This window comes from Mixophyes fleayi, chromosome 4, assembly GCF_038048845.1.
Source record: "Mixophyes fleayi isolate aMixFle1 chromosome 4, aMixFle1.hap1, whole genome shotgun sequence".
Taxonomy (NCBI): domain Eukaryota; kingdom Metazoa; phylum Chordata; class Amphibia; order Anura; family Limnodynastidae; genus Mixophyes; species Mixophyes fleayi.
Genome location: NC_134405.1, coordinates 41,113,570 through 41,132,905, shown reverse-complemented (window position 1 = coordinate 41,132,905; position 19,336 = coordinate 41,113,570). Strand labels below are relative to the sequence as shown.

General features: G+C 45.8%; 1 protein-coding gene across 1 annotated transcript; it reads right to left on the bottom strand.

Moving 5' to 3' along the window:
- Positions 1-37: 37 nt before the first annotated feature.
- Positions 38-18,190, bottom strand: FARSA (phenylalanyl-tRNA synthetase subunit alpha). Its single transcript, XM_075206732.1, has 13 exons — positions 17,785-18,190; positions 14,557-14,694; positions 13,732-13,830; positions 11,505-11,623; positions 10,055-10,147; positions 9,793-9,921; positions 8,808-8,923; positions 8,632-8,716; positions 5,806-5,905; positions 4,458-4,626; positions 3,563-3,640; positions 2,941-3,055; positions 38-666 (listed from the first exon to the last, which is right to left on the bottom strand). Exons 1-13 carry the CDS (start codon positions 17,956-17,958, stop codon positions 561-563), a joined length of 1,521 nt encoding a protein of 506 aa, XP_075062833.1. The 5' UTR covers positions 17,959-18,190; the 3' UTR covers positions 38-560.
- Positions 18,191-19,336: the final 1,146 nt, after the last annotated feature.

Below are 19,336 nucleotides of genomic sequence, written 5' to 3'. Positions count from 1 at the left end.
CCTCTGCCAGGACTAAAAACACCATGTCCAAACCACGTACTGCAAACTGTACATTTATTTCCATTAGAACGACATTATAATCTGCACAGTGATGGAGGTTTATTGATGTCTGCAGGATTCCCTTTGGTAAAGTGGGTGCAAGCGGGACCACAACAACATTTCAGCCCAATACTGGATGCGAACAGTATCTGTATAAATAAATATTCTATGTTCCAAACTCTGGTATTACAAGTCATATATGAAAAAGTTATTTTCAGGAGTAGGGTCTTACAATTTAGATTTATAAAAAGAATTTAGACACATGTCGTGGAAAGGATGGTCTTATAATCCAGGGTGCCCAATCAGAGGCTCCACGAGTACCGTACAACTGTATCGCTGGAATTATAGGTACAGTGCATGGCCAAAGTGTTTAGAGAGAAGTACAGAGCATTTTAATAAAAGTCCTAGGAACTGAGTAGTTAGAAATGTTCATTGCGCCCATACAAGCTGAACCATAACGATGCTAATGTTTCTCTGCTGTAAGCAAACAGTGAGCGGTCTCTCCGCCGCCCTGCTGGTCACTAGGAGTCCAGACGGCATATAGGACTATCATACACCATCTGTAGGTTGACTTTGTGCCCAACTAGCTCTCGGATGTTATTGATTCCGTACTTTATCATGGTCGGCCTGGAAAATAAAACCAAAGTCATTGTCAGGTTATTTCTTTTATTCATTCCGTACGTGACATTGCCACAAATCTCCATATAAAAAACAGGAAATAAGATTCTTGTACTGTATTATGCAGGTAATTGTGGAACACAGAAACATTGGTCATAGGCCCTGCTGCCTCCAGGAGGTTGGTCATTAAGGACAATATGGATCCTACTGAAGGACAATCGCCAACCAGGTCGCCCCAAAGCAGATTTATAAGGAAAAGATGAAGAACAAGAAAACAAGCAGAGTAGGGCATCCTAATTGACCACAACAGGTTGGAAAGCCCTGTTCTTCTTCTTCTCATGTGCAACATTGGGGAACACAAACGGTGCACAAGGTTGAGAAGCACAAGAAACACAGAAGCCACTAAGACAACGTGACCTGCAGCAAGTTATGCCCAAAGCTGGCGTCTACCAAAGGTGCTACGGGGATCAAATGGACTATTCTACTACTCTTAAGAACTAAGGACAGTTCTCAGGGTTATGCTGCAGTGCAGCAGAGAGAGACTACCTGAGCCAAACACCGACGGAACCCATACAAGAGATCTATCCCTCTTCCTGCCAAAAGGATGGTATAAGGGAAGTGCACAGTAAAGATGGGTGCAGGAAATAAAAATGGTTAGTGGGCCAGAGGACGGGCGTAGGACCACCTACTAAGGACAATAAGCCAACACTAGTTAGCTAGCGTCATGCCTGAAAGACATTGTCCTGCAGAAGAGTTGTCATCCTGTTCTTTGTGTCCAATATCCTGAAGGCAACAGGACCTTCAACCACTATGCAACACATAATAAGCATGAACAATATATAATTTGACAATAGTTACCAGTCTGCACATTCTATAAAGAGCAGGGAGTCAACAGCCAAAGGCTTCTTATAGGGGGGGGGGGGGGGGGGGGGGGGGAAATCAATCATACTTGCAACAGAGTAATGGTAAGTGCTGCAGTGCATTAATACAATTCTTAATTTCCCCACTAATTATCTTCCTTTCATACGTGCACTATAATGTGTGCAAATAATAAATGGAGCGTTCATTCAGTTACATGTTTACGATTCCAGAACTGAAGCATATGGTGGTAGAGAGGACACAGTCACTCGACAGGGATGACTGTACGGAGCTTAGCACTGGGACAGCTAATCACTAGCCGGGCTGTCCAGGGTGTGACTAATGATACACAGTAATCCAGCCCATCTGTCTGCTGCTGCCAGTGCTCACAGCCAGTAAATGCATTACATGTCAATGACAATCTAATGTGAATTATATTGTTCTACTAAACAAGTGATGACAATATAGTAGAAAGGTCTGTAGAAAATAAATAAATGTTTCCCTTTGTGGGACATCACAAGCTTTGAAAGCATAAGTGAAAACCAAATAAAATCTTTATACACGCCACGTGGCGGCAGGATGTGGTTGGCCAAGGTAATATGTACCAGTCACCTAAGGGCAGTGGGAAAAAAAACAATCCGTGGACTGAACTAGCATTTAACCTATCAGGTAATATAGTCAAGTAATATTTAAAGGTGATTCCTTGCTAAAAAAAAAATTTGATCAATATGCCTAAATGATTTAAAAAAACAAAAAAACAAAAAAAAAAAGTGTATATTTATAGTAATATCCCTTTTTTCCATCACGAGTTAGCTGCCCCCCCCCCCATTTTCCCTTCATGATTCAGCCCGCGCGCCTCCCCGTTTCCCTTCATGATTCAGCCTGCTACCCTCCCCCTTCTCCAGTCAGCCTGCCCCCCCCATTTCTCTTCATGATTCAGATCGCTACCCTCCCCCTTTTCCCTTCACCAGTCAGCCTGCCCCCCCCATTTCTCTTCATGATTCAGATCGCTACCCTCCCCCTTTTCCCTTCACCAGTCAGCCCGCTCCCCCCACCCCCTTCACCAGTCAGCCCGCTCCCCCCACCCCCTTCACCAGTCAGTCCGTGCTCCTCCCTTTTTTCCCCTTTACCAGTCAGCCCGCTCCCCCCACCCCCTTCACCAGTCAGTCCGTGCTCCCCCCCTTTTTTCCCCTTCACCAGTCAGCCCGCTCCCCCCACCCCCTTCACCAGTCAGTCCGTGCTCCCCCCCTTTTTTCCCCTTCACCAGTCAGCCCGCTGGTACAATATCACATGAACTGGAATGATGTCATCTGTCACAATGTAACACATATCACTGGCTCCGGGGACCGCTCGCACTTGCAATATTTTAGAAGGTGGAAATGATTCCACATCAGTAAAACACTTTATCAGCTGTGTGCAGCTCACCTCTCCAGCGACAGACCCCACGCGATGACAGATACACCCTCAGGAAGACCCATGGGTAGCAGCATTTCTGGCCGGAAGACCCCTGAATTCCCAACTTCCACCCATTTCTTCAAACCTGTGGACAGGAACAGTCAGGTTACATCTTACCCCCATTAAGACCTTTCAATAACATCTATCACTATTGTGCTGTACGCGAGGGAGATTCTCGTCACAAAATCAATCTTCGTATTTACTACTGGAAGCACATAATGTGTTTATTCAAGAGGAATCCTGGCTTTCTGACTGTCATTTACTGTAAGCTGCTTTGTATTACGCAACTGTCTCCAATCCTTCAATTAGCATCGGGTGGAGAGAGGGTACTGCCTCAATACATCATGTACAAACACCATCACCATGTGTTATTTCAGCAACAGGATGGGACACAGATGTGCTTTATGTAACCTACACCGAAACGCGTGAGTTCTGCAGGACAGGATTCTCCCATCCTAAATTTCTGTGCAATATCTGCGTTCCTTCTTGCAATGTCATGTACTTGCATATCCTGCAAGTCTGCAAACCCTATGTGAGTTGTTAACACACTGTGCATTTCTGTATCTATACAGACACTTCTATGACTCCTCACCTTCGTGGTAACTGAAGACCTCCATGCTCGGCTCGGTGTACGGATTATAGGCAGGCTTGAAACGCAGTTTAGCGATTCCTAAAAGAAAAACGAGATTAGGCTTCAAATTTATGTTCAATGGGACTGCCAATGTGATCTTTATGTCTTCTGAACGTTTATGGACTCGGGGTCAGCTGTACATCTACCCTTTGTGTGCTGCATTCCCCGGCCAGAGGATCGTGGTCTAAGTAGACCTCTAAATTGTTCTCGTTATAAGGAATTATTATTCTATAATTACTGCAATGTGGTTACTAGCTAAACACGGAACCCTCTCTGATCCTAGCAGCACGGTGGCTTAGTAATTAGCACTTCTGCCTCACAGCATTGGGGTCATGAGTTGAATTCCCGACCATGGCCTTATCTGTGTGGCGTTTGTATGTTCTCCCCGTGTTTGCGTGGGTTTCCTCCCACACTCCAAAAACATACTAGTAGGTTAATTGGCTGCTAACAAATTGACCCTAGTCTGTGTGTTTGTCTGGGTGTGTGTGTGTGTGTGTGTATGTTAGGGAATTTAGACATCAGTCCCAATGGGGCAGGGACTGATGTGAGTTCTCTGTACTGCGCTGCGGAATTAGTGGCGCTATATAAATAAATGCTTATGATGATGATCTATCCTGTCACTCCCGTATGTCTATGTCAAATCATTCCGCATGGTTATCAGCAAATCCTCAATCTGAGGCCCACTTAAACCGTGATCAACATCCGGTGAATGCAGCAAAGGACAATGTGACTAGACTACAATCTCTTATTTTGCCATCCAGTTATGTCACCAAGAATATGTGGTGTCCCCCCGATGGCAAACCCTGGTGGATAGGAGAGGAGGACTACTGTCCTGTAATGCTTCTATACCACATACCCAGTTTGTTGAAGAATTCCTTCAGGACGCCCATGAGGTCTCCCAGCGTGAGACCATAGTCTGCCACCACTCCCTCTATCTGGTGAAACTCTGCCAGATGAGTGGCATCCAGAGTCTCATTCCGGAACACCCGGTCAATGGAGAAATACTTCACCGCTGTGAACTCCTCCTGCAGAACGGGATCAGGGATATACATCAACTCTATGCCCCAAAAGCTTACAGTTACCCTCCAAGGTTTCTTCTATAGTGTCCACATATGTTTATTCCACTAGGAAATACTAGAAAATTTGTTGAACGGAGGTGTACCCTATTAAGCAGGGCCATAGGCGTGTGTGAGGGCGTGTAATGAGGTGTCTAAGTGCATTGTATGTTATAGGGCAGCACGGTGGCTTACTGATTAGCACTCCAGCACTAGGATCAAGAGTTCGATTCCCGACCAAGGCCTTATCGGTGGGGAGCTCGTATGTTCTCCCTGTGTTTGCGTGGATTACCTCTGGGTGCTCCACTGGGGCAAGGACTGATGTCAATGAAATATATTCTCTGTACAACGCTGCGGAATTGGTGGCGCTATATAAATATATGGTGATGAGGATAGTAGACTGATTGAGGGTATCTTAGTGCATTACTTGCAGTAAAGTCAGTTTCATTGTATTAATGTATTATAGATGTCCCAAAACGAACAGGTAGGTTAGTGATTATGTTTGTTCATTAGCATGCGTGTGTGTGTGTGTGTGTTAGGGAATTTACACTGTAAAACTCGGGGTATGTGATGTGAATGATTAAATATTCTCTAAAAACCTGTGTTATACTCACAGTAAACCTGGAACTGCCCAAGTTTGGACACCCCGACAAGATAAATGGCCATCACTTCACTATAACTGTGACATAGGCACAGGCTACGGGACACAAATGCTCGAACAGCAACCAATCAGATATCAGCTTTCATTAGTATGGTTACACTAAAAGCAGCAATCTGATTGGTTACACCGCATCACTGCTTGTGGAGACATCAAATCAGCCATACTGCACGGTAACAACATTACTATCATAGATAATAATGTTTTTGTCTAGTCAGAATATGTGCCATTAAAACTAGATATTCAAAGCATGGACTATGATATTCTTTATTAAACATGACTACACCGGAGTGAAAACTGGCTACAGACTACAGCCAATATGTCCTTATCAGCAGCTCTTGTGTGCGACAAGCTTCACCTCAACAATTGTAAAGGAGAATCTACTGCTCCATGTAGTCACCATAATGCACAGGGAGCAAGATAAATATTACATCTGGCTGCAGGTTGTAGAGATATAACAGTGATCATCACAGAGAAGCTCCAGCGATTACCTGCTGAGCGAGTTTGTACAGCATCCGAGCACTGACCGCCGTGGTGTGTGTCCTCAGGATGTTCTTCTTGGCCTCATTGATACTCCAGTCATACTTATATCTATAGGGGATTAATAGATAAACAATCAGGTAATATAGGGAGACTAATATAGGCGTTTGAGAAACAGGGTGACACAGACAGGAGGGAGCTATGTGACATGGAGTCTGTCCCTCCCACCACAGGGTGACACAGACAGGAGAGAGCTATGTGATGTGGAGTCTGTCCCTCCCACCACAGGGTGACACAGACAGGAGGGAGCTATGTGACATGGAGTCTGTCCCTCCCACCACAGGGTGACACAGACAGGTGGGAACTATGTGACATGGAGTCTGTCCCTCCCACCACAGGGTGACACAGACAGAAGGGAGCTATGTGACATGGAGTCTGTCCCTCCCACCACAGGGTGACACAGACAGGAGGGAGCAATGTGACATGGAATCTGTCCCTCCCACCACAGGGTGACACAGACAGGAGGGAGCTACGTGACATGGAGTCTGTCCCTCCCACCACAGGGTGACACAGACAGAAGGGAGCTACGTGACATGGAGTCTGTCCCTTCCACCACAGGGTGACACAGACAGGAGGGAGCTATGTGACATGGAGTCTGTCCCTCCCACCACAGGGTGACACAGACATGAGGGAGCAATGTGACATGGATTCTGTCCCTCCCACCACAGGGTGACACAGACAGGAGGGAGATATGTGACATGGAGTCTGTCCCTCCCACCACAGGGTGACACAGACAGGAGGGAGCTATGTGACATGGAGTCTGTCCCTCCCACCACATGGTGACACAGACAGAAGGGAGCTACGTGACATGGAGTCTGTCCCTTCCACCACAGGGTGACACAGACAAGAGGGAGCTACGTGACATGGAGTCTGTCCCTCCCACCACAGGGTGACACAGACAGGAGGGAGATATGTGACATGGAGTCTGTCCCTCCCACCACAGGGTGACACAGACAGGAGGGAACTATGTGACATGGAGTCTGTCCCTCCCACCACAGGGTGACACAGACAGGAGGGAACTATGTGACATGGGGTCTGTCCCTCCCACCACATGGTGACACAGACAGAAGGGAGCTACGTGACATGGAGTCTGTCCCTTCTACCACAGGGTGACACAGACAGGAGGGAGCTATGTGACATGGAGTCTGTCCCTCCCACCACAGGGTGACACAGACAGGAGGGAGATATGTGACATGGAGTCTGTCCCTCCCACCAAAGGGTGATACAGACAGGAGGGAGCTATGTGACATGGAGTCTGTCCCTCCCACCACAGGATAACACAGACAGGAGGGGGATATGTAACATGGAGCCTGTCCCTCCCACCACAGGGTGACACAGACATGAGGGAGATATGTAAAATGGAGTCTGCTCCTCCCACCACAGGGTGACACTGACAGGAGGGAGCTATGTGACATGGAGTCTGTCCCTCCCACCACAGGGTGACACAGATAGGAGGTAGCTATGTGACATGGAGTCTGTCTCTCCCACCACAGGGTGACACAGACAAGAGGGAGCTATGTTACATGGAGTCTGTCCCTCCCACCACAGGGTGACACAGATAGGAGGGAGCTATGTGACATGGAGTCTGCCCCTCCCACCACAGGGTGACAGACAGGAGGGAGCTATGTTACATGGAGTCTGTCCCTTCCACCACAGGGTGACACAGACAGGAGGGAGCTATGTGACATGGATTCTGTCCCTCCCACCACAGGGTGACACAGACAGGAGGGAGCTATGTGACATGGAGTCTGTCCCTCCCACCACAGGGTGACACAGACAGGAGGGAGCAATGTGACATGGAGTCTGTCCCTCCCACCACAGGGTGACACAGACAGGAGGGAGCTATGTGACATGGAGTCTGTCCCTCCCACCACAGGGTGACACAGACATGAGGGAGCTATGTGACATGGAGTCTGTCCCTCCCACCACAGGGTGACACAGACAGGAGGGAGCAATGTGACATGGAGTCTGTCCCTCCCACCACAGGGTAACACAGACAGGAGGGAGCTATGTGACGTGTAGTCTGTCCCTCCCACCACAGGGTGAGAGAGACAGGAGGGAGCTATGTGACATGGAGTCTGCTCCTCCCACCACAGGGTGACACTGACAGGAGGGAGCTATGTGACATGGAGTCTGTCCCTCTGACCACAGGGTGACACTGACAGGAGGGAGCTATGTGACATGGAGTCTGTCCCTCCCACCACAGGGTGACACAGACAGGAGGGAGATATGTGACATGGAGTCTGTCCCTCCCACCACAGGGTAACACAGACAGGAGGGAGCTATGTGACATGGAGTCTGTCCCTCCCACCACAGGGTAACACAGACAGGAGGGAGCTATGTGACGTGTAGTCTGTCCCTCCCACCACAGGGTGAGACAGACAGGAGTGAGCTATGTGACATGGAGTCTGCTCCTCCCACCACAGGGTGACACAGACAGGAGGGAGCTATGTGACATGGAGTCTGTCCCTCTGACCACAGGGTGACACAGACAGGAGGGAGCTATGTGACATGGAGTCTGTCCCTCCCACCACAGGGTGACACAGACAGGAGGGAGCTATGTGACGTGGAGTCTGTCCCTCCCACCACAGGGTGACACAGATAGAAGGGAGCTAAGTGACATAGAGTCTGTCCCTCCCACCACAGGGTGACAGACAGGAGGGAGCTATGTTACATGGAGTCTGTCCCTCCCACCACAGGGTGACACAGACAGGAGGGAGCTATGTGACATGGAGTCTGTCCCTCCCACCACAGGGTGACGCAGACAGATCTCTCACCCTTGTGAGCCATATCCTCCTTCAGAATGAACTTTCTTCACACGCTCTAGATAATCCATTGGAAATTCTGATGCCAGCGCCGGATCTGAAACAAGTGAACAGTAACAGTCACAGATACTAACAAACGTCTATATATGGAAAGCACCGCAGGAGGTGTACAGCACATGGATACTCACCCTGCAGGAAGAAGGTGTCGTGCTGGTCTCTGGCCGGATGCTGCTGAGGTTGGAACAATGCATCAAAGTTCCAGAATGAGCTCTCAATGAAGTTATTAGTCGGCATCTCTGTGAATCTGAACAAGTGAGATGATGTAGCCTCTATTCACGGAGAATGTGCATAATGATAAAATAGGATTTTTAGACTTCCCATTATAACTCCTTCTCATGTAGTTTATTGGGGGACACAGGACTCTGGGTATAATCCCTGACCACTGGGATGCTTAACTCATGCAGGCCATATCCCCAGGCAGGTCCAAAGAAAACTTAGGAAGAAAAACACAGATAGAACGACGACGAAAAAATTAGGGGTCAACCTCCTGACCATAGAAGCCTCCAACTGACAACAATATACACAGGCAGGTGGGAAAATACTCTGTACCAAATAAATTACAAGAGAAAGGTAATTTATGGCGAATACAAAAAATAAATAAAAATTAAACAATTTTCTCATGTGACGTCAGATCGCCTTGTGGCCTCCAAAACAAACTTCCTGTTCCTGGCTGCGGCATCTTACACCCAAAGCGGTCTTCTGCTAATGCCACTGAACCAAACACATCCATAGGTAGGAGCTCTATCAGGAGAGAAGGGGAAGGGGCTGGAAGGGGTTCTTCCGAAGCTTCACTCACTGGGAATTCCCTGGCATGAAGGGAACCTCCCAGAATTGTGCACACCCCACAGTGTAACTGGGGTAGGTCTGAGCCCCTTCTGTCAGTTTCAGAGAAAGTTTGCCCCAGAGTCAGGGTGTATACCCAGTATCCCAAGTGCTCCCATTTAGCACATGAGAAAGATGATTTTCAGCCTCATGAGATGGAAGTGACACAAATGTACATGTGATCAAATAACCAATTGTTCCTCCCTATGTGATATACCACTGAGGCAGCTCACAGAGGGGAGGAAGAGGAGAGACACGGGTGACCGCTCGACACGGCCATGTCTTGCTCACCCCATTTCCAGGAAAATCTGTCGGAACTGCGTGCGGACTTTCAGCAGCGGGTGCAGGTGCCCACACTCGGGCATTACGCCCAGCGCATTGAAATTGTAGGCTTTGAATTTCTTGTCTCTCCAGGAGCCGCTGGGAACAAGAGGGGAACGAAAGGCAGACAATAGTCACAGGTGAAACAGAAGAAAAATAAAGCTTTATAATTAAGACAAAAAAAAAAAAAAAAGATTCTCTTACATAAAGCAGACAGATACGGGCGAATTACCTGGCAAGCATTTCTGGCGTAAGGTCGGTCTCCTGTTTGGTTATACTGGTGCTGAAGTCACTTCCCTTTGTAACCCAGTACGTTTTAACCGTCCTGGAAAACAGACAACAATATAATCTCCACATTGACGCACAAGTCTACATACCCTGGTGAGATGGTCTGACTAATGCTACAGCAAGGAGAGTAGGTAGGTATGGCTCTCCAACTGTTAGGGAACTACAAGTCTCAGCATTCCCTGCCAGCCACAGGCATACCAAGAGAGGTGGTTCTAACACGGATGGATTTATACAGGCTAGTGCTGTAATACAAAGCGTGTGGAGCAGAGTCACACTGCCCTCTGGTGTAAGAACTAGAGAATGCAGAAATATGGAGGTAGAAGACGAGACAAGAGACAAAAGATAAAGTCAAACATTTCAATACAGGTGTGGATTTTTGAACTGTTCCTGATGTCTGGTACGGTTATATAATATTCATAATCTACAAAAAAAAAAAAACTTAGGCCCCCTTACGAATAGCTATATATACACATTTGCTTTAAAAAGTATTCACACTTTAGTTTCTTACATCATGTAATAAAAACGGATTAGTAATTCCTACCCCAAAATTGTCCCCAAATTAATGTAAAAAACCCCAAAACAAAACAAACCCCAAAACCAACAATCCAAAAGTTTTCTCTTATTTAAAAAAACCCAGATAATTACATTAGTAATATCTCCCTTTTGTAGGATTAACCTAAACAAACCCTGGAGTAATCAGTAGCCTACAGGGGTAACAATTAACTGAAGTCCACATGGGTACAATAAAATTGCTTTCAAAATAGGTACACCTGTCTTGTTAGTGAATTTCCAAACAAAAGCTTCATCATGATGCTCAAAGAATATTAAAGCAAATCAGATAAATAGTTACTTAAAGGACCAATCAGAGGATGAGCAGAACAAGATTTCAAAGTATGAATATCCCCTCGTAGCATTTCAAGCCTGACATAAAGAAACGGAGAGGATATGGCTGTGAATTTGTCTAGAACAGGAGCGTGCGTGCGAGACAGGACTTGTTAGACACAACAGAGCGGCAAAAAAGAAAATCATTGCCGAAGGAACTTGTGTTGATTAGTATAAAATATTCCAGAATAAATTCATTTTGAACCCATGACATAAGAATAAAATGTGAAAAATGCCAAAAAGGGTGTGAATACTTTTTATAGCCACTAATTCACAGGATATTGTAAATGTATTACTATATATGGTATATTATAAGAGGCTTACGGGAAAGAGAAAGGTAACAATGGCAACTTTACTGAATTCTAATCTTGCAAGTGCCATTCTAGAAAGTGGGTAAAGGTCTATGAATAAAGACATTCCCCCCTTCCCTTTATATTTTCCTTAGACAAATGAAAAATAATAAATATGGTTAGAGTCCCTGTAGAGGCAGATTCCTCGGCTGCAGAACTTACACTTCACTGAGAAGTTTCCGCTTCTTTAGCTCATTTTTGTCCTTCTCGTTCACAGCATCACTCTTTCCCTGCAGGACCAGCTGTAGTTTTTCCTTAACGGTGTCTTCCACGGAGTCTACCTGAACAGGAGCAGGGTAAGAGACATAGGAATACACACTCCAACACGTAAGTGACGGAATTCCTGCCATGTTGTTTATGTGAGAAGCCTCCTTTCACCATGTTTGCTACAAGCCACCGAATCAGCAGACACTTAGTAATGGATTGGGTGAGGTAAGAGGAAGGAATAGCCATCATCCCAACAGACCCTCAGCTTCCGAGTAACCCACCTCTTCTTGTGCCCATAACAGTCCTTTCTCCGATAACGCTTAGCGGACATGGCAGCCGCCCAATCAGCATTGTGAGAACACGGCACCAAGCTTCTATCAGGCACCTGACCCTGCAGATTGCCATATCCATGTGGATTATTACTGGTGATCAGTTTCTGCACGGTGAGCTAATCATTACCCGCAAGACACCCAGACAGGGCATCCGTACGGACGGGCCACTTGTAGGAACAGTGCTTAATCTAGTGGATCCCAAACTTTTTCAGTTCAAGGCACCCTTAGAGTATCCATAATTTTTTCAAGGCACCCCTAAGCCAAAATAATTACCAAGTAGTCCCCCTTGCTTACCACTGGCCCTGGCCGAGGCACCCCTGTGAGATCGCGGAGGCAGCCCAGGGAGCCACGGCACACAGTTTGGGAACCACTGGCTTAATCCCTAAAATATGCTGGAGCCTTTCATTAACCCCTTGAAGCAGGGTTTCACCCCTCAGGAGTAAACTGAATTTGGCATTCAGCTGGGCAACACTTTTGTGTTCTCTAGCCCACACACAAAACTTTTATTTTACTCTATTCAGGGCACAGGACTTTCTTTTAGTAGTTTTGTATGTGTGTGCATAATATAGGGGATAAGAAGCTAAATATGCAAAAACTTAAATAAATAATAAACTTAATAAATTTCCATGCATATTGCCCTAATTAGTTTCACAAAATTAAAACATCCAAAGATATTTTCACCAACATCCAATCGACAAGTTCTCTTGTGTATAAAGAGAGTCAGTATGTGGACATTAGACAATGTTCTTCTCTGTTGTAGGACCCAAGATCTAAGGATGTATATTTTAGTTTTACATTTTCTCTCTTATGGTATACTATCACTGCACATGGGTATAACGTAATAACACACAAGGGGCAAGATTTACTAAACTGCGGGTTTGAAAAAGTGGAGATGTTAGCTATAGCAACCAATCAGATTCTAGTTGTCATTTTGTAGGATGCACTAAATGAAAGCTAGAATCTGATTGGTTGCTATAGGCAACATCTCCACTTTTTCAAACCCGTAGTTTAGTAAATATACCCCTAAGTGTTCGTTTGTGAGAAGAGTGGGGGAGCCAGGTCTATGACCACATATTGGAAGGCTTGTGCGATTGGGGGGGTTGGGGTATCCCTTAATCTCTATGACTTTCAGACATTCTCATAAGCATGTGTGACACTTACACAAAGTGCATAAGTGTCACACACAAAGCACGACAAGGTCTAGATAGGATGTGAAGGGGATTAGAGAAAAACATTCTTCTGCAAGTAATTTTCCCCGTAACTTCTTAGCATTTCAATAATTAACTCATTAGAATCAATGAGCCCTAATAGCAGCTTATATGTAAGCAGCTATTAGACCCACATAAAACTGGATCTAATAGGTTTAGTGGCAGAGGAACGAAGATCTGGATCTCCCCTAAACTCTTATTAGGCTCCACCCCACACATTGAATTTCAGTGACATCATAACATCACGCGGTCACTCAGCCAAATGAAGGTGGAAGGGCTAAACACTTTTACTTTGAGCACCTTACATTCACTTTGACTTTATTCCAGGGTCATTCAGTGCAAGTATAAGCAAGACCGAGAAAGAAAACTAAACCAGGAGGAAAGAATAGGGGTAGTAGGTGGTTATATGGAATATAACCATTATGGAATATAACCATATAACAAAAGGAAGACAAAGTTGTCAGGGATGAAGGAGAAAAATGATGGTTTACATAGCACAGAATCTTTAGTGATCTCACTGCAGTGAAACGGCTTTATTGTAGAATACAGACAGATCAGTGAGTGATGACCGAGAGAGAGGAACACTGGGTAACAAGCATAGAGATGACCAGGAGAGAGACCCCTTATGGCGTTACCACTTACTGCTCGGAAAATCCGTGGCCCCCCTTCTGCCGATTTATCCAGCCGGATCCAGCGATTAGACATGGCTTTACTGAAACCAATCTTTGCTACGGGCAGTTTCTGTGGGGATACAATAACAAACACAGTGTAAGGATAAGTGTATATATAAATCACAACACAGCCAATAACACGTACTATGTGCTGTGTATATCATGCTTCCAAGATTGTGAAAACCAGGCCAACGTCTCACAACCAATCACAGACCTCCACCTCTTCCTCTTCAAAATTCCGCCAACAATTTCTGGCCGAAGCAGGAATCCGTGTTTACAGAGAAGGGTGTTCTACCCTTCCTATGGCTAATCCCTGGTAGCTGCGAGCCAGATTGTATTTACTTCCCTATTTCAGCCCAGATTGCTTTGCAATAGTAAACAATTCATGTATGCTTAGGAGTAATGCACACAAAGAAAAATAACTTCTCAGCTATACATTAAATTCACTTCATACATTTAGTTCTTGTGGTTTTGTGACCTAAATTGTGAAATTCACAAAAAAAGTATCTTAAATAAATTTTATAATTTCTGCTACGGTTTTGTCACTTAAAGATTATTCCTACCAAAATGTTAAAAAAAAAAAAAAAATTTTTTAATAAAAGATGTCATCTTATTCTACCCCTAAGTGACTTGGGATTGGAAACCACTTTTCCATCATGCTTTGGGAAGTTACAGAGGGCAACACGTACTCCTCTTTCTCCCATCACCTTGTCTCATGCCCAGTTTGTCTTGTAGTCAAGTTTAAATCACTATAAAAGGATTTGCCCCAGTGACATAATAGAGAAGAAGGACTCACCATGAGCTCGCTCTGAGCCAGCCCCCCCTGCGGCAAGCTGTAGAACACTCTGGCCTCCTGGCTCCCCTGCTGAGCGATCTCCTGGCCTTCCAGGCTAAGCTCCCATCTCTTGCTGGAGCGCTGCTCTGCCTGGATGATCTGCAAAGACAAAGACCACATCACAGTACTAGATATTATCGGTCTACGTAAAGCTGGGTACACACTACACGGTTTTCATCCAATAATCGGCTCAATCAGCCGACATACGACCGCTCGTTCAAAAGTCGGGTCAGTGTGTGCAGTGACATGATGGTCGAAAGTCTGCCCAAGTGGACGATTGTCGCCTCATTTGGTTGGTCGTACCGTTTAATATTTTCGTTCCAATCTCGTTTCCGTTGTGTAGTGTGTATAAACTTTCGACCAATCCACAACAGTGAGTACGAAATTACAGTCATTGCTCACGACAACATGGCTGTAAAAAGTCGCTAACGGGACGTCCGCTCTTCCCTTTATCGTCCTAAACAAGGCTAGTGTGTATGCAATCCATGGACCGAGCGATCGGACCATCGATCGTATGTAAAATCGCTCGGCATAAAAAGTTGGTTGAAATTTCTGTAGTGTGTACCCAGCTTAACTGACTAGTAGTACACATGCAAAAGATGGGGGAGGATCTAGCTCAATACAATTCTCCCAAATATCCCTCGTGACCCAAACTGTCCATTTTACCTTTCAAAATGTCACTCTTTTTGCTCAGATCTATATAAATCCAATAGTCACCCTGTGCCTCATTAAACTATTTGTGTGGCTTCATAATAGAAAACCCCAAGGGAAGAAAAAATAAACACACACACACATACATACATACATACACACATACATACATACATACATACATACATACATATATATATATATATGTGTGTGTGTGTGAGTGTGTTTATTTTTTCTTCCCTTGGGGTTTTCTATTATGAAGCCACACAAATAGTTTAATGAGGCACAGGGTGACTATTGGATTTATATAGATCTGAGCAAAAAGAGTAACATTTTGAAAGGTAAAATGGACAGTTTGGGTCACGAGGGATATTTGAGAGAATTGTACTGCGGGTTTGGAAAAGTGGAGATGCTGCGTATAACAGAAATACAGCTCCTGTATCTCACTTGCCTTAATTGCAATATTTAATAGCCAAATAGGCATCAATAATAGTTGTTCTTCATCTATATATTGTTAAAGAAAAGGCATTATTGGGTCCATACACTTCTGCAGCTAAGCCCCAGCAAGGGTCACTTAAAGCTCATTTATAGGTGGTTAAGGAATTTGTAATGGAATTTGATGGATTATACCTGGATCATCATCAGTTATACCCCATTTATACTGCACCAAAAACCCGGGTTTTTGCAGAGGCACGCTAAAAAACCCGGGTCTTGGTGCAGTATGAATAGTCCAACCCCAAAATCCAGGGGTAATTCCCGGGTTTGACCCCGCTTGCCTGCAGTATGAATGGTGCAACCCGTGTAATTCCCGGGTCTCACCATTCATACTGTAAAAAAAAAAAAAAATGGGGATGTAAAAAAAAAAGATTTTAATTAATAAAAAATACATAACAAATGTTTACTTAACTTATTTTCAGCCAGCGGTGTCTCCGCTGCGTTGCCGGCTGTCAGGGGGACCTCTGGGTACTAAAATGACGTCATTTCTAATGGACTAGAAATGACGTCATTTTAGTACTCAGAGGTCCCACTGACAGCCGGCAACGCATCGGAGACACCGCTGGCTGAAAATAAGTTAAGTAAACATTTATTATGTATTTTTTATTAATTAAAATCTTTTTTTACACTTATTTTTTTCTAAAACCCGGGTCGGGCAGGTGCAGTATGAACCCGCCCGACCCGGGAATCTTCTTATCTATACTGCCCTGTGCCCCGGCAATATGAAAGTGGTATTATTTATATAGCGCCACCGATTCCGCAGCGCTGTACAGAGAACTCGCTCACATCAGTCCCTGCTCCATTGGGGCTTACAGTCTAAATTCCCTAATATACACACACACACAGACAGAGAGACTAGGGTCAATTTGATAGCAGCCAAATAACCAACTAGTATGTTTTTAGAGTGTGGGAGGAAACACCAGTGTGACGAAGGTGGGAGCAGTGTGGTGAAGGTGGAAGCTGTGTGGGGAAGGTGGCGGCGGTGTGGCGAAGGTGGCGGCGGTGTGGCGAAGGTGGCGGCGGTGTGGCGAAGGTGGCGGCGGTGTGGCGAAGGTGGCGGCAGTGTGGCGAAGGTGGCAGCAGTGTGGCGAAGGTGGCAGCAGTGTGGCGAAGGTGGCAGCAGTGTGGCGAAGGTGGCGGCAGTGTGGCGAAGGTGGCGGCAGTGTGGCGAAGGTGGCGGCAGTGTGGCGAAGGTGGCGGCAGTGTGGCGAAGGTGGCGGCAGTGTGGCGAAGGTGGCGGCAGTGTGGCGAAGGTGGGATGAACATATCTGTTATTTATTGCTCTTATTGTTGTGATTTTATAGCTATAGAGTGTTTTATTTAAAATAAAGCAATGAACAAACCTGACTGTTACTACGGTAACAATTACTACGGTAATAGTGCTCATTATTACCGTTAGTACAGTAATCTCTAACGCTGATTTTTGCGGGAGCCGTGAGCAGAAATCTGGGTTAAAATTACTGTATAAACATTAATACTGCTAGCGCCGCGTTATTCCTAGAATAACGTGGCTGAGTTGGATCAGCCCCATAGTGTTGTAGGACACATGGCCTACAGGAGTCGGGACTGGAGAAGGGGAGGAGTCGGGACTGGAGAAGGGGAGGGGTCGGGACTAGATAAGGGGAGGGGTCAGGGATAATCTATAAACCCATCTGACCCCCATTAGTGACAGAGATCTCGGTGTCTGGGTAACTGAGGGACTCCTGGAGTTCCAAGCAGGCTGACAGAGGGTTGGACATTGTCTGCTTTGAGGCTCTGCACCATCCTGCCTCATTCCATATGTGAAATGTAAACAGGGCAGTTTATTTGTATGAGTCAGGGAGTGCAATTAATGTATTGAGGTGCAATCAAAAATGAGCTTATAGTTCAGAGGATATCAGACAATTAAAACAAATGGCTGATTTGGGAACTACAAGTCCCAACACACCATGCCTTCCTGTGGCTTAATGGTCATCCCAGGACATTTAGTTCCACAACTCCTGGACAGCCCTATGCTGCCTGCCTGTATTATTGCATCAGCCTCTGCTGCCCAGATGATCTTACCTCTCCCAGGGACTGCAGACTCTTCACTGCCCCCACCACCTGCTGGTGATCCACGGCCAGTGCCCCTGCCAGCTCCAGGCTGTCCAGGCCGGCACACTCCCCATCCTGCAGCCTCTGGAGCAAACACTCTGACACCGAGTTATCCGCCATGCTGCCGGTCTCCTCTCTGCGCATGCGTCGGCGGCATCAGTCACATCCACAGTGCTGTCCGGGGAGGCGCCATCTTGCTGCTCTCGTCAATTCTGCCTCTCTTAACAACTCGTGGAACGTACACCTGCCATCTTGCTCCTCGCAGCGACAACATATCAGCTGTAGCTCCATAGTCACAGCTCCCCCTGCTGGCGCCTAGTTTCATGTCACAATACTACACTGCTTGTACAGCTGAAGGTGCACAGTCAATGGACAATATAAACCAATAAAGAGGGGAACATAGATTGTTGCCAACTGTTAGTAAATTTACTGACAGTAAAATAAGTAACACTTTGTCCATCACTATAACAAAATAATCAGTAAAAATTGCGATTTTCCCTCAACTGAGAAAACTAAATTGCAGACAGCATGCCACCTCATTTGTTTGGGCTGAGTTATGGTTGGTTCCCCCTTGTATGTCCTCATAATTGTCACAAAAATGACTTTTATTACATTGCATTATTGCAACATAATGCATGTCAGTAAAAAATGGTTGTCAGTAATCTTTTGAAGTGGTCACTAAAAAATATATATTTTTTGAAACCTGTGCCAGGACTAACAAGATCAAAGACACTGATATAGGTGCAAAGACAATGGAGGGGCAGAGAGCCCAAGGAGGAGGTGCATAGTGTAACTGGAGAGCAGGAGTCATAGGTAATGAAAAGAGGAAGAGCAGGAAGGAAGAGGTGCCTGCTCACAAGAGCTAACAATCTAATGGGAAAGGTGCAGACAAATGATTGACATATGGGGGTGCGCCAGTGTAAGGGGATCTAGAAATCAGAAAGGATGGGATGAAGCAAGAGTAGGAGAGATGGAGGATGAAAGAGGGTGAAGTACGTAGAGAAATGATTAAACGATGTAAGGGTGGGAGGGAGTATGTGTGGAGAGGAGGCTGGAGATGTAGGGAGCAGGAGAGACCCTTGTACGAGAGGTGAGGAGTTTGAAGAGGATTTTGTAGGGGAATGGGAGCCATAATAAAGTATGGCAGAGAGGTGAGGCAGAAGTGGAGATTAAGGGTAATGCATGGCTCTTTTGAAGGTTGGATGGCCGCACATGTGGCCCTTGATGTGTAGTGAGTTATTTAGTTGCATTCATGCCAGCTTTCAAAACTTCTCCCCTCCCATAAAATGCCGAAATTCACGGGGGGTGGGGGGTCGCCTAATGACGCGATTAAGCCCCGGCCCCACCATTCAATGCATGAATTTCGTCGAATCCGGGAGGTTTGCCTACTCTTCCGGGAGTCCGGGAAGACTTCCCAAAATTCGGGAGCCTCCCGGGAATTCCGGGAGAATAGGCAAGTCTGTTTAATTGGCGGCGAGGTGCCACTGGACAATGCCTTAATGTCTGGCTGTGCACATTGGCG

Coding starts and splice junctions, on each gene's coding strand:
- FARSA (XM_075206732.1), bottom strand. CDS start 17,958: ATGCGCAGAGAGGAGACCGGCAGCATGGCGGATAACTCGGTGTCAGAG. Junction 13,831..14,556: donor TGGCTCAGAGCGAGCTCATG/GTGAGTCCTTCT, acceptor GTATCCCCACAG/AAACTGCCCGTAGCAAAGAT. Junction 4,627..5,805: donor TGTACAAACTCGCTCAGCAG/GTAATCGCTGGA, acceptor CCCGTTCTGCAG/GAGGAGTTCACAGCGGTGAA.